The 23,857-nt window shown below is 38.5% G+C and overlaps 2 protein-coding genes across 3 annotated transcripts in view; one reads left to right on the top strand and one right to left on the bottom strand.

Annotated features, from left to right (window-relative positions):
• Positions 1-17,384, bottom strand: part of LOC150076458 ((E3-independent) E2 ubiquitin-conjugating enzyme UBE2O) — a 758,089-nt gene extending 740,705 nt beyond the window's left edge. For both annotated transcript variants that reach the window (XM_090387793.1, XM_090387794.1), the window contains exon 1: positions 17,161-17,384. In XM_090387793.1, coding sequence (XP_090243919.1) covers positions 17,161-17,382 — 222 coding nt within the window. In that variant the 5' untranslated portion in view covers positions 17,383-17,384. The remainder of the gene's footprint in view (positions 1-17,160) is intronic.
• Positions 17,373-23,857, top strand: part of LOC150076457 (essential MCU regulator, mitochondrial-like) — a 43,861-nt gene continuing 37,376 nt past the window's right edge. The window contains exon 1 of the mRNA XM_090387795.1: positions 17,373-17,796. Coding sequence (XP_090243921.1) covers positions 17,452-17,730 — 279 coding nt within the window. The 5' untranslated portion in view covers positions 17,373-17,451 and the 3' untranslated portion in view covers positions 17,731-17,796. The remainder of the gene's footprint in view (positions 17,797-23,857) is intronic.

Raw genomic sequence — 23,857 nt, 5'->3', positions numbered from 1 at the left:
TCAATGCTGATGGGATTCTTCCTCTAGCTCAGAATAATCACCTGAGAGGGCATAAATTCAAATTGAGGAAAGACATATGTAGGATAGACGTGCGGAAATTTGCCTCTAGCCAGCGGGTGTTTGGTTGGTGGAACAGACTTCCATCCCTTTTTGTGGAAGTTGATAGCCTAAATAATTTAAAACTCAGCTGGACGGGTATTTTGAACGAAAAGAGGGGTGAATTGGAAGTTGGTTTTTTTTTTCCTGATGCTGCATAAGCTTGCTTTCTTGCATCAAATGCCTCTATTAATGCTAATGCTAAGTGTCTTATCCCAACAGAATTCAGTGTTCAACCTATTCAATGCCTTATACACCTCAATCAGATCAGACCACAGGTGCCTAGTCTCCAGCCACTGCAATTTTCAGAACTTAAGCCTCTCTTGGTAAGAGATTCCCTTCATTCACCTCACCAAACTTGTGATCCTTCTCTGTACACGCTCAAGCAAATCTACATTCTTCCTAAAATGACGCCTGCAGACCTGTATGCAGTACTCAAGGAATGGCCTGACCATTGCCTTATACAAAGGGATAATCACCTCCTTTTCCCTGATAGCAAAATTCCTGTATATCATTGACAAAACTTCATGACCTGCTCTTGTAGCCTGTTTGCATTGCTCAGCAAACTTCATATCTGACTGCACAATTACTCCCAGGTGTTTTTCATTTTCTACCACATTAAGTGTAGTATCACACAGTTGGTACGTTCCTCTGGGGTTACTTCTACCCATATGCAGTACTTTGCATTTGTCAATGTTAAACTTCACTTGCCACTTCAAACAGCCCATCTGCCAAATTTTCTAGATCCTGTTGCAGTAGCACACTGCCATTACTGTCATTAACAACCCTGCCAACCTTTGTATCATCTGCAAACTTTGACACTAAGCCTGATATACCTTCATCAATATCACTGATAAATATACAAAACAACAGTGGGCCCAACACCAAATCCTGTGGGACTCCACTAATAACATTAGTTAATGAAGAGGAGCATCCACTTATTACCACCCTCTGTTTTCTTCCACTCAACCACCCTTTTATCCATTGTAGCAACTTACCCTTAATACCATTCTGCACCAATTTGTACAGTAGTCTTTCATGCACAACAGTGTCAAAAGCTTTTCTGAAATCCAAGTATATGATATCAAAATTATTTTCTGCATCCAGTTCCTTTGTAACCACATCATAGTATCCAATCAAATTTGCCAGACAAGACTTTCCTTAATAAACCCATGCTGTGTCTGAATTATTGCTGCAGTCTTGCCTAGATGATCCTGCAATGCATCTTTAACCAGTGACTCCATTATTTTACTATTATTTGGTAGTTACTCCTAAGTCAAAAGAATGGTTTTTAAAGTGTAAAAGAGCTAAAAAAAACATGAGTAGATCAAAACACCTCTGTGACTGCCAATAAGTTAAAATTAGAGAATAAAAATGATGTCGCTGAAAATTTATTTAACTGCTAGCTCCAATTCAAGTCAATTAGAAAAAAAACTTGAAACAGTTCTACCTACAAGTTCAAAATACAAGAAAAAAATATCAGCAGATATAGGACTATATTTGCTGCACATTTTTACTCTCAATACTTAAATAAGGCTGTGATAAGGCAGTTTCTTAACCCTTTGTCTGTCCCGTGCATCACATGTGATATCTACGACGTATTTTCTATACACTTGTGCATCGCCTGTGATACACACAACGTATTTTCTATACGCTTGTGCATCGCCTGCGATACATACTCACTGGAGTTTTAAATATGATAAATTTTCGATAAACGTCTGAAACTTACTCAGTTTTTTGATCTAAACGTGTTATAGTTTATGCTTTCCAACTCAGTGTGCATCACAGCTTCTACAGGGATGGGATACACTTAAATAGAAAGGGTGCAAGAATATTTGCTGATGCTATCGAGGCAGTGTTAGGTGGGTCGGAAAACTGATGGCTTGGGGGGATACAAGAACTAATAGTTTAACAGTAGCTGTAGGCAGAGGTGAAGGTGATTCTTGCACAACTTCTATTAGAATAAGTAGCGACCTGGAGCGTGGGGTGTTGGGGGTTTCAGGGACGGGTGGTGGTCATCGCGGAACGGGTGGGTATATGGGATGTGTTAGGGTAACAAAGAATAGGAGTAGGAGCATGTATACAAATGCTAGAAGTATAGTAAATAAATTAGATGAATTTGAAGTGTTGGTCAAGACATACACGGCAGATATTGTTGGAATATCAGAGACATGGTGTCACACTGATATAATGAATGCCGAACTGGAATTTGGGGAGTACAATGTGTACAGAAAGGATAGAAAGGATAGGAAGGGAGGAGGTATTATGCTGTTAATTAAGAAAAACATAAAATCAAAAGAAGTGCATCCAGTTGATATAGATGAACAGTGCACTGTTGAGTCAGTTTGGTGTGACATAAGCACTGCGAAAGCAAAAATAAGAGTAGGAGTGTGTTATAGGCCTAATGACTCGAACAAGTACAATGAACAATTGTACAGAGAAATAGAGTGGGCTAGTAAATCGGAATGTCTTATAATGGGGGATTTCAACTTCCCAGATATTGACTGGAACTTGTGGGTTGGTCACTCACACACTAGTCAGACTTTTGTGGATTTATTGGATGATTGTTTTCTGCAGCAGCATGTTTGTGAGGCAACCAGAGAAAGTAATACTCTTGATCTGGTTATCAGCAGTGATCATTCATGTATTAGGAATTTGCAGATAAAAGAACCACTAGGTGGCAGTAATCACAGTGTACTGACGTGGGATTTACTTAAAGATTTAATTACCATCAGGGGTAAAGGAAAGGGTTTTTGCTTCCGTAAAGGCGAGTACAGTGGTCTCCGACAGTTTTTAAATTCTGTACAGTGGGATCAACTGACGATGTTACCAACAGTAAATTCTAAGTGGGAAGCATTCAAGGAATTAATCATGGATGCTACTAAAAGTTTCATACCTATTAAGAAATATTGTTCAAGGTTTAGGCCTAAATGGTTGTCAAATGAACTAATGAGACTCGTAACAGAGAAGAAAAATGCATGGGATGCATACAAATTAACACGTGACACAGAAGCCTATGATAGCTACAAGTTGATCTGTAACCAAGTTACAAAGGAGGTTAGGCAGGCGAAGGCAGATTACGAGAAATCCTTGGCAAAAGATGCTAAGAAAAACAGCAAGGATTTCTTTACTTATATAAACTCTAAAAGGAAGGTGATGAATCTTATTGGTCCACTTGACATAGATGGTTCGACTGTTGATGATCCTGCTCAGATAGCAAACAAACTGAATGAGTATTTTGCATCTACATTCAAACGTGAGGAATTATTAAGGTTTGAAAATGGCAGAAGGTTATCAAATTGTAGCAGGATACTTAATGATTTTGTAATAACTGAGAGTAAAGTGGAAGAGAAATTGTTGAAGTTAAACGTAAGAAAAGCACCTGGGGTGGATGGGATCTATCCAGTTATATTAAAGGAGGCGGCAAAGCAACTAAGCAAACCGTTAGCCATAATTATGAGAGCATCCTTGGACTCAGGGGAGGTTCCCACGGACTGCAGATGTGCAAATGTATCAACAATTCACAAAGGGGGATCGAAGGGTGACACAGGTAATTACAGACCAGTTAGTTTAACTTCTGTTCCGGGTAAAATAATGGAGTCGCTGGTTAAAGATGCATTGCAGGATCATCTAGACAAGACTGCAGCAATAATTCAGACACAGCATGGGTTTGTTAAGGGAATGTCTTGTCTGACAAATTTGATAGGATATTATGATGTGGTTACAAAGGAACTGGATGCAAAAAATAATTTTGATATCATATATTTGGATTTCAGGAAAGCTTTTGACACTGTTGCACATGGAAGACTATTGTACAAATTGGAGCAGAATGGTATTAAGGGTAAGTTGCTACAATGGATAAACGGATGGTTAAGTGGGAGAAGACAGAGGGTAGTAATCAATGTGTGCTGCTCTTCTTGGACTAATGTTATTAGTGGAGTCCCACAGGGTTCGGTGTTGGGTCCACTGTTGTTTTGTATATTTATCAATGATATTGATGAAGGAATATCAGGCTTAGTGTCGAAGTTTGCAGATGATACAAAGGTTGGCAGGGTTGTTAATGACAGTAATGGCAGTGTGCTACTGCAACAGGATCTAGATAATTTGGGCAAATGGACTAAGATGTGGCAACTGAAGTTTAACCTTGACAAATGCAAAGTACTGCATATGGGTAGAAGTAACCCCAGAGAAACGTACCAACTGTGTGGTACTACACTTAAGGTGGTAGAAAATGAAAAAGACCTGGGAGTAATTGTGCAGGCAGATATGAAGTTTTCTGAGCAATGCAGACAGGCTGCCAGGGCAGGTCGTGGGGTTTTGTCAATGATATATAGGAATTTTGCTAGCAGGGAAAAGGAGGTGATTATCCCTCTGTATAAGGCAATGGTCAGGCCACGCCTTGAGTACTTAGACCTCAGACCTGTACGGAGGTACAGGTCTGAGGCCTCCAGACCTGTACCTCCGTACAGGTCTGGAGGCCTCATTTTAGGAAGGATGTAGATTTACTTGAGCGTGTACAGAGAAGGGCAACAAGATTAGTGAGGGGAATGAAGGGATCCTCTTATCAAGAGAGGCTTAAGTTCTGCAAATTGCAGTGGCTGGAGACTAGGCACCTGCGCGGTGATCTGATTGAGGTGTATAAGGCCTTGAATGGGTTCAGCACGCTGAATTCTAATGGGATCCTTCCACTTGTTCAGATTACGAACCTAAGGGATCATAAATTCAAATTAAGAAAAGACAGATGTAGATTGGATGTGCTGAAATTTGCCTTTAGCCAGCGGGTGGTTAATTGCTGGAACAAACTTCCATCTGTCGTTGTGGAAGTTGATAGGTTGAATAAATTTAAGGAGGAACTAGACAGGCATTTGGAGGGAATGGTGTGATTTTTTTTTTTTTGGCTGATGCTGCATAAGCTCATACATTTGCTTTCTTGCATCACATGCCACTACTACTACTACTACATCTGATTCACAAAGCGCAAGAATGTGAATTATCTGAAATAATATGGTGGAGTTACTAAATATATAAAAAATGCACAAATATAAATAAATAGCTTTTATTTCTCATTCAATACACTACATAATATTATTTATGGTATTCATTTAAACAAGGTGGGCAAAATGGTTTGTCACATTCGACACATTCTGTTGAGACTTGTTTAGATTTTTTCATTGCTTCTTTGCGATTTTCCTTCGATATGATTTTTGTGTAACAACAATGACACCTTCTACAAACGAGTTTTCCGTCATCTCTTCTTGGTATATTTCGTAATGTGTGGGCCTTTTTAATTGGTTTATTTATAGAACTTTTTTCGGCCATACCCAGCAGAGACATCATAACAGCTTTTGAAAATGCTGCTAGCTGGATTAAAAGTAACTATTTCAAACGAACGAACAGCTCAGTACATGCAAAATATATGTGGACAGGGCAAAGGGTTAAACTTTTTTAACTAAATCATCACTCACACATTACTGCTTAAAACTTAACTCCACACAGACCTTTTTGATAGTACAAATGCTCACTTATATATACAAAATAAAAGACACAAGAGTTGTCTCAAATCAAATATTATTAATAATTTCAAATATAGTTATAAATATCCTTAACTATTGTCAAGAAAGGCATTAAAATTATGCACAAATATGGGGGGAAGGAAACAAGGCTAATCACTTTACTAAACCTTTAGTTTGGAAAACAAAATATTTTATTTTCCAATATTTTGCAATAATTTTTTTTGACCTGTTAACATTCTCTTGGTTTCCTACATAATGTTTGGCAACTGATATCCATTTTTGCATAGTCACTAAGAGAAATGCAGTCAAAGTTAATTTTTTAGTAAACTTTTAATTATTTAATTTTATTTGTTATTAGATATAAGGGTTCAGTGCTGGACCCATTGTTCTTTTCCTTATTTATTAACCCCAGGGGCTCACATCTGATGAGTATGGACTTGGCACACCCAGGGTCCTGAGCTGGATATCATCATTCTTCTCTTTCTTGGTGATTTCCTTCTACTATTGCTGACTCTCTCTCTCTCTCTCTTTCTCAGGGTAACTCTGAATTTTTTTTGGCTGGTGCAGCATAAGCCTCAGGCTTCCTTTTTTTTTTTTTTTTTTCATGTAAACCCCAAACACGAGAGGTGTTAGAACCTATAGTACTTAGTACCATGCTTGGGTTAATGCACCATACAGCTAATAATAACAATAAAAACACTGATGAAGGTATATCACACACAATGTTCAAGTCTGCAGATGGTACAAAGGTTGCCAGAATGGTTTATGATAGTAATCAAGGTATGCTACTACAACAAGGTCTAGTGAAATTAAGCAGTTGGGCAGAGAAATGGCAATTGAAGTTTAACATTGAAAAAGGCAAAGTATTGCATATGGGTAGCAGCAATTCCAGATTAACATACTAACTGTTAACCATGGTAGCAGAAAATGAAGACCCGAAGGTAACTGTGTAGTCAGATATGTAGTTTTCTAAGCAGGACAGATAGACTGTGAGTATAGTTCATGAGGTACTAGTAGTGGCATGTGATGCAAGAAAGCAAATGTATGAGCTTATGCAGCATCAGCCAAAAAAAAAAAAAAACACACCATTCCCTCCAAATGCCTGTCCAGTTCCTCCTTAAATTTATTCAACCTATCAACTTCCACAACGACAGATGGAAGTTTGTTCCAGCAATTCACCACCCGCTGGCTAAAGGCAAATTTCCACACATCTATTCTACATCTGTCTTTTCTTAATTTGAATTTATGCCCCCTTAGGTTCGTAATCTGAACAAGTGGAAGGATCCCATCAGAATTCAGCGTGCACAACCCATCCAAGGCCTTATATACCTCAATCAGATCACTGTGCAGGTGCCTAGTTTCCAGCCACTGCAATTTGCAGAACTTAAGCCTCTCTTGGTAAGAGGTTCCCTTCATTCCCCTCAACAATCTTGTTGCACTTCTCTGTACACGCTCAAGTAAATCTACATCCTTCCTAAAATGAGGCCTCCAGACCTGTACGCAGTACTCAAGGCGTGGCCTGACCATTGCCTTATACAGAGGGATAATCACCTCCTTTTCCCTGCTAGCAAAATTCCTATATATCATTGACAAAACCCCACGACCTGCCCTGGCAGCCTATCTGCATTGCTCAGAAAACTTCATATCTGAATGCACAATTACTCCCAGGTCTTTTTCATTTTCTACCACCTTAAGTGTAGTACCACACAGTTGGTACGTTTCTCTGGGGTTACTTCCACCCATATGCAGTACTTTGCATTTGTCAAGGTTAAACTTCAGTTGCCACTTCTTAGCCCATCTGCCCAAATTATCCAGATCCTGTTGCAGTAGCACACTGCCATTACTGTCATTAACAACCCTGCCAACCTTTGTATCATCTGCAAACTTCGACATTAAGCCCGATATACCTTCATCAATATCATTGATAAATATACAAAACAACAGTGGACCTAACACCGAACCCTGTGGGACTCCATTAATAACATTAGTCCAAGAAGAGCAGCACCGATTGATTACCACCCTCTGTCTTATCGCACTTAACCATCCTTTTATCCATTGTAGCAACTTACCCTTAATACCATTCTGCTCCAATTTGTACAACAGTCTTCCATGCGCAACAGTGTCAAAAGCTTTCCTGAAATCCAAATATATGATATCAAAATTATTTTTTGCATCCAGTTCCTTTGTAACCACATCATAATAACCTATCAAATTTGTCAGACAAGACTTTTCCTTAACAAACCCATGCTGTGTCTGAATTATTGCTGCAGTCTTGTCTAGATGATCCTGCAATGCATCTTTATCAAGCAGCTCCATTATTTTACCCGGAACAGAAGTTAAACTAACTGGTCTGTAATTACTCGTGTCATCCTTTGATCCCCCTTTGTGAATTGGGGATACATTTGCACATCTCCAGTCCGTGAGAACCTCCCCTGAGTCCAAGGATGCTCTCATAATTATGGCTAACGGTTTGCTTAGTTGCTTTGCCGCCTCCTTTAATATAACTGGATAGATCCCATCCACCCCAGGTGCTTTTCTTACGTTTAACTTCAACAATTTCTCTTCCACTTTGCTCTCAGTTATTACAAAATCATTAAGTATCTTGCTATAATTTGATAACCTTCTGCCATTTTCAAACCTTAATAATTCCTCACGTGTGAATGTAGATGCAAAATACTCATTCAGTTTGTTTGCTATCTGAGCAGGATCATGAACAGTCGAACCATCGATGTCAAGTGGACCAATCAGATTCATCCCCTTCCTTTTAGAGTTTATATAAGTAAAGAAATCCTTGCTGTTTTTCTTAGCATCTTTTGCCAAGGATTTCTCGTAATCTGCCTTCGCCTGCCGAACCTCCTTTGTGACCTGATTACAGATTAACTTATATCTGCCATAGGCTTCTGAGTCGCTTGATAATTTATATGCATCCCATGCATTTTTCTTCTCTGTTACGAGTCTCATTAGTTCATTAGATAACCATTTAGGCCTAAACCTTGAACTATATTTCTTAATAGGTATGAAACTTTTGGTAGCTTCCACGATTAATTCCTTGAATGCTTCCCACTTAGAATTTACTGTTGGTAACATCGTCAGTTGATCCCACTGTACAGAATTTAAAAACTGTCGGAGACCACTGTACTCGCCTTTACGGAAGCAAAAACCTTTTCCTTTACCCCTGATGGTAATTAAATCTTTAAGTAAATCCCACGTCAGTACACTGTGATCACTGCCACCTAGTGGTTCTTTTATCTGCAAATTCCTAATACATGAATGATCACTGGTGATAACCAGATCAAGAGTATTACTTTCTCTGGTTGCCTCTCGAACATGCTGCTGCAGAAAACAATCATCCAATAAATCCACAAAAGTCTGACTAGTATGTGAGTGCCCAACCCACAAGTTCCAGTCAATATCTGGGAAGTTAAAATCCCCCATTATAAGACATTCCAATTTACTAGCCCACTCTATTTCTCTGTACAATTGTTCATTGTACTCATTGGAGTCATTAGGCCTATAACACACTCCTACTCTAATTTTTGCTTTTGCAGTGCTTATGTCACACCAAACTGACTCAACAGTGCACTGTTCATCTATATCAACTGGATGCACTTCTTTTGATTTTATGTTTTTCTTTATTAACAGCATAACACCTCCTCCCTTCCTATCCTGTCTATCCTTTCTGTACACATTGTACTCCCCAAATTCCAGTTTGGCATTCCTTATATCTGTGTGACACCACGTCTCTGATATCCCAACAATATCCGCCTTTGATGTCTTAACCAACACTTCAAATTCATCAAATTTATTTACTATACTCCTAGCATTGGTATACATGCAAGCATACATGCTCCTACTCCTATTCTTAGTTACCCTAACACATCCCATATACCCACCTATTTCAGGATGACTGCCATACGTCCCTGAAACCCCCAACACCCCACGCTCCAGGTCACTACTTATTCTAATAGAAGTTGTACAAGAATCACCTTCACCTCTGCCTACGGCTACTGTTAAACTATTAGTCCTTGTATCCCCCCCCAAGCTATCAGTTTTCCGACCCACCTAACACTGCCTCGACAGCATCAGCAAATATTCTTGCACCCTTTCTATTTAAGTGTATCCCATCCCTGTAGAAGCAGTCTCTCCTGTTAACCAGTACAGTCCAGGCTGAAAAAAATTCTATCCCTTGAGCCTTGCACAATCTTTCCAGGGCCGAATTGATCGACAAGGCTCTCATCATATACTCCCTCCTATCGTGTCTGGGCAGAATTGCAGACACTTTCAAATTCAAACCTAATTCACGACTTTTTTTCAACAGTGACCTGTACTTGTTAAGTAATTCTGCCAGTCTCCTACTCTTAATATCATTAGTGCCAACGTGTACAACTATATCACCTTTTGTGTCCCTAAAAGATGATATCTGCTCTACAACGTCATCAACCTTTGCCCCTGGCAGACATACCCTGGTTCTGTTCCACCTATCCTTTTTACAAAGGATGTTCCCCCGTTTCCCTGACAATAGAGTCACCAACAACTACTAGTTCCTTTGGGAGCAGTGCAATCTGCCTTCGGGGTTGCCACTGTGTTGCGTGATGACCAAGTGCAAGCTCTGGCGTTGATGTGGGCAGCTGAGAGCCTGATGGGCCCCTCAATTTAGATCTTTCGAGGGCATCCACCCTGTCCTTCAAAGTCTCATATAGACCCATAACAACGCTGAGTTGTCGCCTGATTTCCTTACACCTTACATCACGCACCCCATGGCAATATCATGTTCTGTTCCAGATAGTTCGGCAAACATTTCACAAGTTACACATTTTTTTAGGCTGTGATGCATTGGAGAATCGCCCCCCTCAGTTCTCCCAAGAGTCACAGCACTCCTGCCACTTTGTGCCCGTTGCTTTGCTGCTCTAGTTTGGGGCATGATATTTTAAATTAATAAGATCAATAAATTAAATTAAATTAAATGTCAATACTACACTATCTAATAGAAACAGTGAAGCGTATTACTGTTTCTATAATTATACGTTAGAGCTACCTAGCTACCCCTCAATTAAAAATTTGAATTCCCTATCACTATATACAAAAACAATGCCTGCAATATTCGAATGAAATAACGGTTTTATAAAGTATTACGTATATCTACAAAAACTGTTTATATAAATTAAAATAAAAATAACCAGCATAATTATAACTATAAGACTACGTATTAAGTACAATATAAAATAACAATTATGTAAATAAAAAGCAAACACTTATCGTTTTTTTCGGAGCCTGTAACTCGCAGCTTTATTTTCTAAAGAGTCAGCGCCCTCGCTCAAAATTCCTGTATAATGATATACAGAAATTTTGCTAGAAGGAATAAGGAAGTGATTATCCCATTGTATAAAGAATATGATTAAGCCCATTGTAAAAAATATGTATAAATATGTATAAAAAATATGTATAAATATGTATAAAAAATATGTATAATGATAAGGCCACATCTTGACTGCATTCAGATCTGGAGGCCTCATTTTAGGAAGGATGCAGATCTGCTAGAATGAGTACAGAAAGAGGCAACAAGGTTGGTGATGGGGAAAAAAGGGTGCTCTTACCAAGAAAGGCTTCAGTCCTGCACATTGCAACATCTAGAGATCACCTTTGAGGTAATCTGATTGAGGTGTTTAAAGCTTTGAATGGATTGAACGAGCTCAATGCTGATGGGATTCTTGCTCAAATGACAGACATGAGGTGGTACAAATTAAAACTGAGGAAGGATTGCTGCAGGATTGATGTGTGGAAGTTTGCCTTCAGTCAGCAGGAGGTTGATTGTTAGAATAAACTTCCACATGTTGTTAAAGTGTACAGTTTAGATAAATTCAAGGAAGAACTAGGCAAACTATTGGAGGGGAAGGACAAACGATGTGAGAAGGGTTTTTTTTTTTGGCTGATGCTGTATATGCTTGCTTTCTTGCATCATTTGCCATTACCAATATATGTTAAGATCAAGTTTTCACACTTCTGATGGGCCTTGTTACTGCAAAACATGAAAATTTAGGTACCTTTATTTTAAAGAGATTCTCCCGCATGTGTGTTGGAATAAAACTGACCTGAGGTCAGTTTTATTCTAACACATGTCAAAACGTCTTCAGGGAGGAGATTTTCCGTGGATTTCATATTTTTTTATTTTTCATCATATTTCTTTCTAACTTATATATTTAACCCGCATTTTCTGGGGTCAGGTTGGGGACTACAACAGAATCCTGAGGTACTGAATTAATCGTGGGCTGATGGTGAGGAACCACACTCAGTTTTAAAATTATTTTAAATTATCATTCTTAATTTATCTGCATTCTAGGAGAGTTGGATAAGAATAATTCCTATAGACTGAATAAAGATAATTCCTTTGTTTATTCTTGAATGTTAATATAATGTAAGATACATAGAGCCTATGGAAGCTCTTACTTACTAGTATAGTTATCTCCATATAAATCATTTAAATGTATGAATCAACCATATAAATCAATACTAAATGTTAACGTTAGTTTTGATTAAATATAAATCAAAACTAACGTTAACTTTACTGAAAAATAAATAAAACTAGTTTTATGCCCTCTAAACATAGCCATTCAAGTTTAATTACAACAGTATATTTATTACTTTTCTCCCACATACTTCTTTTATTTATTACTTTTCTCCCAAGAAATCTCTGGAAGAGGATGCGAAGAAAAAACAGAAAAGACTTCTTTACGTATGTAAACACTAGAAGGAATGGGATGAATCAAATTGGTCCACTTAATATCGATGGTTCACCTGTTGATGATCATGCTCAGATTGCTGACAAACTGAATTGAGTATTTTGCATTAATGCCATAAGGAAGGGAATGCCATAAGTTTATCAAATGCTAAACAGGGAACTAAATTATTTTGTAATAACTGAGAGGAAAGTGGAAGAGAAATTGTGAAGTTAAACTTAAGAAAGGTGCCTGTGGTGGATGGGATCTATCCAATTATATTAAGGGAGGCAGCAAAGGAAGTAAGCAAACAAACAGTCAGCCATAATTACGAAGCATCCTTGGAATCAGGGGAAGTCCCCACAGACTGGAGTTGTGCAAATGTATGCCCAATTCACAAAGGGGGATCTAAGAGTGACACGAGTAATTACAGACCAGTTAGTTTAACTTCTGTTAAAGATGCATTGCAGGATCATCTAGACAAGGCTGCAGTAATAATTCAGACACCAAATGGGTTTGTTAAGGGAAAGTCTTGTCTGAAAAATTTGATTGGATACTATGATGTGGTTACAAAGGAACTGGATGCAAAAATATAATTTTGATATCATTGATATCTTGGATTTCAGGAAAGATTTTGACACTGTTGTGCATGGAAGACTACTGTACAAGTTGCAGTAGTATGGTATTAAAGGCAAGCTGCTACAATGGATAAAAGGGTAGTTGAGTAGGAGAAGACAGAGTGGTAATCAATGGATACTGCTCTTTGGGGACTAATGTAACTAGTGGTGTCCCACAGGGTTCAGTGTTGGGCCCATTGTTCTTTTGTATATTTATCAATGATATTGATGAAGGTATATCATGCTTAATATCCAAGTTTGCAGATGATACAAAGGTTGGCAGGGTTGTTAATGACATGAATGGCAGTGTGCTACTGAAACAGGATTTAGAAAAGTTAGTTAGATAGGAAATGGCAACTAAAGTTTAACATTGACAAATGCAAAGGTGTTTAAGATGCATATGGGTAGCAGTAACCTCAGAGTAATGTACCAACTGTGTGGTACTACTCAGGGTAGTGGAAAATGAAAAAGATCTGAGGATAATTGTGCAATCAGATATGAGGTTCTCTGAGCAATGCAGACACGCTCCCAGGCCAACCCAAGGTGTTTTGTCAATGATATACAGGAATTTTGCTAGCAGGGATAAGGAAGTAATTATCACTGTATAAGCCAGTGCTTGAGCCACATCTTGAGTACTGCATACAAGTCTGTTGGCCTCATTTTAGGAAGGTTTTAGGAAGTGTTGAGCTGCTGGAATAAGTATAGAGAAGGATAATGAGATTGGTGAGTGGAACAAAGGAGTGGTCTCACCAAGAATGGCTTCACTTCTGCAAATTGCAGCATCTGAAGATTAGGCACCTGCAAGGTGATATGACTGAGGTGTTTATCATTATCATTAGTAGAGGCATTTGATGCAAGAAAGCAAGCTTATGCAGCATCAGCCAAAAAAAAAAAAAAAACACACTTCCACTTCACCCCTCCGTTCGTTTGAAATACCTGTCCAGCTGAGCCTTAAATTTATTTAGGCAATCAACTTCCACAACAAGGGATGGAAGTCTGTTCCACCAACCAACTACCTGCTGGCTAAAGGCAAATTTCCGCACATATATCCTACATCTGTCTTTCTTCAATCTGAATTTATGCCCTCACAGGTGATTATTCTGAGTAAGAGGTACAATCCCATCGGCATTGAGCATGCTCAAGCCATTCAAGGCTTTATACACCTCTATCAGATCACCTTGCTGGTGCCTAGTCTCCAGACACTGTAATTTGCAGAAATTAAGCCTTTCTTTGTAAGAGCAACCCTTTGTTCCATTCACTAATCTTGTTGCCCTTCTCTGGACTTGTTCCAGCAGCTCTACATCCTTCTTGAAATGAGGCCTCCAGACCTGTATACAGTACTCAGGGTGTGGCCTGACCATTGCCTTATACAAGGGGATAATCACCTCCTTATCCCTGCTAGAAAAATTCCTGTATATCATTAACAAGACACCATGAGCTACTCTTGCAGCTCATCTGCACTGCTCAGAGAACTTCATATCTGCCTGCACAATTACCCCCAGGTCGATTTCATTCTCTACCACTGTCAGTGTAGTAGCACAGAGTTGATACGTTGCCCTGGGGTTGCTGTTTCCCATATGTAGTATTTAACATTTGTCAATGTTAAACTTCATTTGCCACCTCTCAGCCCATCTGCTCAACCTTTCCAGATCCTGTTGCAGCAGCATAGCATCAGTAGTGTCCTTAACAACCCTGCCAATCTTCGTATCGTCTGCAAACTTGGACATTAAGCTTGATATACCATCATCAATATTATTTATAAATACAGAAAACAATAATGGACCCAACACTGAACCCTGAGGGACTCCACTAATAACATTAGTCCATGATGAGAAGTGTCCATTGATTACCACTTTCTGTCTTCTCCCCCTCAACCACCTCTTTATCCATAGCCCATCTGCTCAACCTTTCCAGATCCTGTTGCAGCAGCATAGCATCAGTAGTGTCCTTAACAACCCTGCCAATCTTTGTATCGTCTGCAAACTTGGACATTAAGCTTGATATACAATCATCAATATTATTTACAAATACAGAAAACAATAATGGACCCAACACTGAACCCTGAGGGACTCCACTAATAACATTAGTCCACAATGAGCAGTGTCCATTGATTACCACTTTCTGTCTTCTCCCCCTCAACCACCCCTTTATCCATAGCAGCAATTTGCCTCCAATGCCACACTGCTCCAATTTGTGCAGCAGTCTTCCATATGCAACAGTATCAAAAGCCTTTCTAAGATCCAAATATATAATATCAAAGTTATTCTCTGCACCCAGTTCTTTTGTGACTGCATCATAGTATCCAATCAAATTGGTCAGGCAAGACTTGTCCTTAACAAAACCATGCTATGTCCGAGCTATAACTGAAGTCTTGTCTAGATGATCCTGCAGTGCTTCTTTAACCAGTGCCTCCATTAATTTTCCTGGAACAGAAGTTAAACTCACAGGTCTATAATTATTTGTGTCAGTCTTTGTTCCCCTTTGTGAATTGAGGTCACATTTGCACATCTCCAGTCTATGGGTACCTCTCCTGAGTCCAAGGAAGTGCTCATAATTATGGCTCAGGATTTGCTTACTTCCTTTGATACCTCCTTTAATATAACTGGCTAGATCCCGTCCACCCCAGGTGCCTTTTTAATGCTTAACTTCAACAAATCACTTAGCTCCCTGTTAGAATTTGATAAACTTCTGGCACTCTCCTTTTTTGAATACCTCCTCATGTGATTGTAGATGCAAAATACTCATTCAGTTTATCAGCTACCTGAGCATGATCATCAATAGTCAACTCATCTATGTTAAGTGGTCCAAACTGATTCATTCCTTTCCTTCTAGAGTTTACATAAGTAAAGAACTATTTGCTGTTTTTCTTTGCATCCTTTGCCAAAGATTTCTCGTAATCTGCCTTTGCCTGCCTAACCTCCTTTGTAACTTGGTTACAGATCAACTTATATTTGTCACAGGCTTCTGTGTCACATATTAATTTATATGTATCCCATATCCCATGCATTTTTCTTCTCTGCCATACGTCTCATTAGTTTTTCTGACATCCATTTCGGCCTAAACCTTAAAAAATATTTCTTAGTTGGTATGTAAAGCCTAGTAGCTTCCAAGATAAGTTCTTTGAATGCTTCCCATTTTGAATTTGCTGTTGGTGTTTAAGGCTTTGAATGGACTGAGCAAGCTCACTGCCAATGGGATCCTTCCTCTTGCTCAGACTACACACTTGAGGGAGCATAAATTCAAATTGGGGGAAGTAAGGTTGCAGAATAGATGTGTAGAAGTTTTCTTTTAGCTAGTAGGTGGTTGATTGCTGGAACAAACTTCCACCTGTTGAAGTTGATAGCTTACATAAATTCAAGGAAGAACTAGCAAAAAAGTATTGGAGGGAATAGACAGATGAAATTAGGTTTTTTTTTATCTCTTTCTTATATTAAAAAAAACTTTATTTCTAATGGAAAAGATTAAGATTATATGGTGTGAAAGCACTATACCTGAATGGTGCCCCTAAAGCAAAAGCTTGTTTGTTTAGACTATAGTTGCAAATATCATCAAACACTGCATACTACGTACCTATTATTTTATTAAAACCCCACGCACTAAATATTTTTAGAACCCATAGAACTTAGTAATACTGTGCAAGGGTTGAAGATTGAGAAGATGAAAGAAGATACTTGTTGCCATTTGACTTCAATTTCTGTGGATTGTAATTTTCAGGAAATAAAAACCGAAGTAGAAGGATAAATGAGGAAGAAGAAAAGTTGGACAGTAAACGGATGTTGACTGGTTGCAGCACATGTTCAGACTGATTTTGTGAGACAGAGAGGGAATTATAGAGGCTAATTCAGAATTACTGTACAAAATATTAATATGAAAATGGAGTGAAAGAGTTTAAAATGCATGTTAACATACATTTTTTTAAAATTAAATCTGTCTTTTCCACATCAGCTCAGTAAAGTAAAATAATATGAAAAGAGGACACACTGACTACATAACTTAATTAGAAATAGAAATTGTATAAGTAATTTTAAAATTCGGAACCTTCAAATAGAGCAAATGAACATAACATATAATTTGAGTTGTGTCATAACGTTCCGATTTTCTTGTGGCTCCGCCAGCGAAAAATTAAATAAATAATAATAATGCACTATAAACGTATCTAGCTTATTCAATAAGGAAAATAACAGCTATACGCAACAACTAGTGATCAAATGATTGAATTACCTTCCTTTCCAGCAGAATCTCTTCCTTGCCTTTTGGATGCCAGGCAACTCTAATGTGTCCACGCTTCATACGCTTCCAATCAGCCAGACTTCCGTCATCTAAATCTTCTTCATCACTACTAACAAATTCTGAATTTTCAAGAACTAAACCAAAATCTACATGGCCTCGCTTATTGATTCTATAAACTGCATCTTCATCAAAGTACTTGCAGGTGGATGCCATGTTGGATGCTCTCTCGTAACTTACCGATAGCAACGAGATTATACTACTAACATAAGTTACACATGGGAAATGGCTGCTGTTGGGAGAATGATACAGAGGAGTTTTAATTCCACGAAGTATAGTGTCAACAAATCCATAAGTCCTTATATGATGAAGATGAGGACAAAAATTACAACTGAAACAGGTGCTGTCCTTCCTGAGCCCAAAAAAACTCCATTTGGGTTAGTTAGGGTGCTCTTAACTGTTTTACCTGGTCTGTATTTGGGTGCGACGATTAGCAAAGAGGGTGCCGCATTTCTCGAAGAAAATGACATTTTTGTACCAGACGAAGATGATGATGAAGATTAAAAATTTATTCTTCATTAATATTTCAACCTAAACGTTGTAGTTCACTCTGTTGTATAGATAATACCGGTAAATATGTTTTAATTATTAATTACCTTATTTTCTGTTTACTATATCTGTTCAAATTTAAATCAGGAATTATTATTCATGTAAGATTTGTATAGTTCTATTTTGGTTGCTTCCTTATCGGATATTAAATGAATCTAATTCATTATAACTTTATATACACAACAACCTTTATGTACAGAAGTGAGCAGGCGTATTCCTTGGGGCAGTTTGGAGGGGGCAGCCAGGGGCTCACATCTGTTGAGTATGGGCTTGGCACACCCAGGGTCCTGAGCTGGATATCATCATTCAACTCTTTCTTGGTGATTTCCGTCTACTTCTGACTCCCTGTTGGGGTAATTCAGAATTTTTTTTTTTTTTTTTTTTTGGCTAGTGCAGCATAAGCCTCAGGCTTCCTTACACCATATGGCTAATAATAATAATAATTGACAAATGTAAAGTACTGCATATGAGAAACAGTACCCCTAGAGTAGTATATCAAATGTGTGGTACTACACTGACAGTGGTAAAGAACGAAAAGGACCTGATGATAATTGCGCAGGCAGATGTGAAGTTTTCTGAGCAGTGCAGACATCTACAAAAGTACCTCATGATCAATGAGCTACTCTTGTTGTTGTTATTATGGGGCATAAGCTGCTTTGGCTATAATGCACCGCTACTCTTGTAATCAAGGAATTTTTCTAGCAGGGATAAGGAGGTGATTATCCCGTTGTATAAGGCAACGGTCAGGCCACACCTTGAGTACTGTATACAGGTCTGGAGGCCACATTTTAAGAAGGATGTAGAGCTACTGGAACGAGTACAGAGAAGGGAAACATAATTGCTGAATGGAACAAAGGGTTGCTCTTATGAAGAAAGGCTTAAGTTTTGCAAATTACAGTGTCTGAAGACTAGGCACATGTGAGATGATCTGATTGAGGTGTATAAAGCCTTGAATGGTTTGAGCATGCTCAGTGCTGATGGGATTCTTCCTCTTGCTCAGAATAATTGCCTGTGGGGTAGATGTGCAGAAATTTGCCTTTAGGCAGCGGGTGGTTGATTGCTCGAACAAACTTCCATCTGTTGTTGTAGAAGTTGATAACTTAAAAAGAGTCAAGGCAGAACTAGACAAACATTTGGAGTGAGTGGATGGGTGAAATGAGAAGTTTTTTTTTTTTTTTTTTTGCTGATACTATATAAGTTTGCATTCATGCATCATGTGCCTTTATTGCCAATGCTAATAACCACTTAGTATTAGTGGTAACAAGTAAGGCAAGAAAGCAAGCCCAATACAGCATCATCAACCAAAAAAACAGTAATTACATTACCTGTGATGTAAGAAGTTTTTCTGGAGGGGCACAAGTTCTGATGTGAATTATGATTGTCTGTGTGCACAAGGTGTAATGCCATTATGGTAAATGTATTATTTTTTCATATAAAAAGAATTGCAATGATCAGGAAATTGTAATAAAACAAACATAATTACAGCATAAAACATGCTACATAATTCACTGCTACTTCATTTACAGAGTTTCATTTACAGAGTTTCATCTACTTCATTTACAGAGTGGATGGGTGAAATAAGGGTTTTTTTTTTTTTTTTTTCTTGGCAGATGCTATATAAGCTTGCTTTCTTGCATCATGTGACTATGCTAATGCTTGTTCAAGTTCAGTCTTAGTGCTAAATTTTTGGCAGAAGATTTCTGGCACCTCTTCTTTCCATTTCCTATCCAGTGAAACAGTAATAGTAGTAGTAATAGTAATCATGGCATGTGATGCAAGAAAGCAAGCGTATGAGCTTATATAGTATCAACCAAAAAAAAATTCACACAACCATTCCCTCTAAATATTCATCCAGTTCCTCCTTAAATTTATTTAACCTATCAACTTCCACAACAAAAGATGGAAATTTGTTCCAGCAATTAACCACCCGCTGGCAAAAGGCAAATTTCCGCACATCTATTCTACAGCTGTCTTTACCTCAATTCGAATTTATGCCCCTTAGGTTCGTAATCTGAACAAGTGGAAAAATTCCATCAGAATTCAGCATGCTCAACCCATTCAAGGCCTTATACACCTCAATCAGATCATCTTGCAGGTGCCCAGTCCCCAGCCACTGCAATTTGCAGGCCTTAAGCCCCTCTTGGTAAAAGGATCCCTTCATTCCCCTCACCAATCTTATGGTCCTTCTCTGTACACGCTCAAAACAAATCTACATCCTTCCTAAAATGAGGCTTCCAGATTTGTACGCAGTACTCAAGGCGTGGCTGACCATTGCCTTATACAGAGGAACAGTTACCTCCTTTTCCCTGCTAGCAAAATTCCTGTATAACATTGACAAAACCCCATGACCTGCTCTTGCATCCTATCTGCATTGTTCAGAAAACTTCATATCTGACTGCACAATTACTCCGAGGTGTTTTTAATTTTCTACCACCCTAATTGCAGTACCACACAGTTGGTACGTTCCTTCGGGGTTACTTCTACCCATATGCAGTACTTTGCATTTGTCAAGGTTAAACTTCAGTTGCCACTTCTTAACCCATCTGCCAAAATTATCTAGATCCTGTTGCAGTAGCACACTGCTATTACTGTCATTAACAACCCTGCCAACCTTTGTATCATCCACAAACTTTGACACTAAGCCTGATATACCTTCATCAATATCATTGATAAATATACAAAACAAAAGTGGACCCAATACCAAACCCTGTGGGACTCCACTAATAACATTAGTTAATGAAGAGCAGCGTCCACTGATTACCACCCTCTGTCTTCTCCCACTCAACCATCCTTTTATCCATTGTAGCAACTTACCATTAATACCATTCTGCTCCAATTTGTACAGTAGTCTTGCATGCGCAACAGTGTTGTCAAAAGCTTTCCCAAAATCCAAGTATATGATATCAAAATTAGTTTTTGCATCCAGTTCCATTGTAACCACATCATAATGTCCAATCAAATTTGTCAGACTAGACTTTCCCTTAACAAACCCATGCTGTGTCTGAATTATTGCTGCAGTCTTGTCTAGATGATCCTGCAATGCATCTTTAATCAGTAACTCCATTATTTTACCCGGAACAGAAGTTAAACTAACTGGTCTGAAATTACTCCTGTCACCATTCGATCCCCCTTTGCGAATTGGGGATACATTTGCACATCTCCAATCCATGGGGACCTCCCCCAAGTCCAAGGATGCTCTCATAATTATGGCTATGGGTTTGCTTAGTTCCTTTGCCGCCTGCTTTAATATAACTGAATAGATAACATCCACCCCAGGCCTTGCTTAGGTTTAACTTCAATAGTTTCTCCTCCATTTGTTCTCATTTATTACAAAATCATTAAGCACCCTGCTACAATTTGATAACTTTCTGGCATTTTCAAACCTTAATTTTTTTTTTTTTTTTTTTTTGCTTCATGTGTGAATGTTGATTCAAAATACTCATTCAGTTTGTTTGCTATATGAGCAGGATCATCAACAGTCGAACCATCGATATCAAGTGGACCAATCAGATTCATCCCTTTTCTTTTAGAGTTTATATAAGTAAAGAAATCCTTTACTTATATAAAGTTTTTCTTAGCATCTTTTGCCAAAGATTTCTCGTAATCTGCCTTCACATGCCTAACCTCCTTTGTGACTTAATTACAGACTAGCTTATATCTTCCCTAGGCTTCTGTGTCACCTGATAATTTATATGCATCCCCATGCATTTTTCTTCTCTGCCACGAGTCTCATTAGTTCTTTTGACAACCATTTAGGCCTAAACCTTGAACAATATTTCTTAATAGGTATGAAACTTTTAGTAGTTTACGATTAATTCCTTGAATGCTTCCCACTTAGAATTTGCTGTTGGTAACATCATCAGTTGATCCCACTGTACAGAATTTAAAAACTGTCTGAGACCACTGTAGTCACCTTTACAGAAGCGAAAACCCTTTCCTTAAACCAGTGGTTTTGAACTGGAGTGCCGAGGCACCTTAGGGTGCCGCAACAACATTCCAGAGGTGCCACAAAATTTTGGTGTAAGTTACTAAACGTATTATTTTTTTAAAGTTTATATGTTTATTTCACTATAAAAAGGTGTACAGTATCTTTTTAATTTTGTGGTGATCTATAATTGATGTTTACTGAGTACCTCTATATAAAGAATAAAAAAGTATATACTGTATATATATAATTTGTATTATGAAATGAAATTTTTATAATTATGTTATTGTAATAACTATCATATATATATATATATATATGTATGCAGAGAGAGAATCGGATCTAACAGACAGAAAGAACGAGTGGAAAATGTAGAGTAGGGGGTTCCGCAAAATAAAATAAATTACTTATGGGTGCCATTATTAAAAGAAGGTTGAAAACCATGCCTTAACCCCTGATGGTAATTATACCTTTAAGTAACTCCCACATCAGTACACTGTGATCACTGCCACCTAGTGGTTCCTTTATCTGCAAATTCTTAATACATGAATGATCACTGCTGATAACCAGATCAAGAGTATTACTATCTCTGGTTGCCTCTCAAACATGCTGCTGCACGAAACAATCATCCAATAAATCCACAAAAGTCTTACTAGTATTAGCATTAGTAGAGGCACATGATACAAGAAAGCAAGCTTATGCAGCATCAATCACCTCTACTAATGCAGCATCATGTGCCTCCATTCGTTCCAAATACCTGTCCAGCCCAGCCTTAAATTTATTTAGACTATCAACTTCCACAACAAAGGATGGAAGTCTGTTCCACCAACCAACTACCCGCTGCCTAAAGGCAAACTTCGGCACATCTATCCTACATCTGTCTTTCTTCAATTTGAATTTATGCCCTCTCAGGTGATTATTCTGACCAAGAAGAAGAATCCCATCAGCATTGAGCATGCTCAAACCATTCAAGGGTTTATACACCTCAAAAAGGTGTATAAACCTCAGATCACCTCGCAGGTGCCTAGTCTCCAGACACTGTAATTTGGAAAACTTAAGCCTTTCTCCGTAAGAGCAACCCTTCGTTCCATTCACTAATCTTGTTGCCCTTCTCTGTACTCGTTCCAACAGCTCTACATTCTTCTTAAAATGGGGCCTCCAGACCTGGATGCAGTACTCAAGATGTGGCCTGACCATTCCCTTATACAAGGGGATAATCACCTCCTTATCCCTGCTGGAAAAATTCCTGTATATCATTGACAAGACACCATGAGCTACTCTTGCAGACCGTCTGCACTGCTCAGAAAACTTCATATCTGCCTGCACAATTACCCCCAGGTCCTTTTCATTCTCTGCCACTGTAAGTGTAGTACCACAGAGTTGATACTTTATTTTGGGGTTACTGCTTCCCATATGTAGTACTTTACATTTGTCAATGTTAAACTTCATTTGCCACCTCTCAGCCCATCTGCTCAACCTTTCCAGATCCTGTTGCAGTAGCATAGTGTCAGTAGTGTCCTTGACAACCCTGCCAACCTTTGTATCGTCTGCAAACTTGGACATTAAGCTTGATATACCATCATCAATATCATTTATAAATACAGAAAACAACAATGGACCCAACACTGAACCCTGAGGGACTCCACGATGAGCAGTGACCATTGATTACCACTCTCTGTCATCTCCCACTGAACCATCCCTTTATCCATAGCAGCAATTTGCCTCTAATGCCACACTGCTCCAATTTGTTCAGCAGTCTTCCATGTGCAACAGTATCAAAAGCCTTTCTAATATCCAAATATATGATATCATAGTTATTCCCTGCATCCAGTTCCTTTGTGACCACATAATAGTATCCAGTCAGATTGGTCAGGCAAGTCTTTTTCTTAACAAAAACATGCTGTGTCCAAGCTATAACTGAAGTGCCTCCATTAATTTTCTTGGAACAGAAGTTAAACTTCTGTTCGACCTTTGATCCTCCTTTGTGAATTGGGGTCACATTTGCACATCTCCAGTGCATGAGTACCTCTCCTGAGTTCAAAGAAGCTCCCATAATTATGGCTAATGGTTTGCTTACTTCCTTTGCTGCCTCCTTTAATATAACTGGATAGATCCCATCCACATCAGGTGCCTTTTTTATGTTTATCTTCAACAATT

The sequence above is a fragment of the Mastigoproctus giganteus genome, chromosome 13, assembly GCF_048544385.1.
Source record: "Mastigoproctus giganteus isolate SK-2022 chromosome 13, ASM4854438v1, whole genome shotgun sequence".
Lineage (NCBI taxonomy): Eukaryota > Metazoa > Arthropoda > Arachnida > Uropygi > Thelyphonidae > Mastigoproctus > Mastigoproctus giganteus.
The sequence above is the reverse complement of the archived record's forward strand: the minus strand, read 5'-3'. Positions and strand labels throughout refer to the sequence as shown.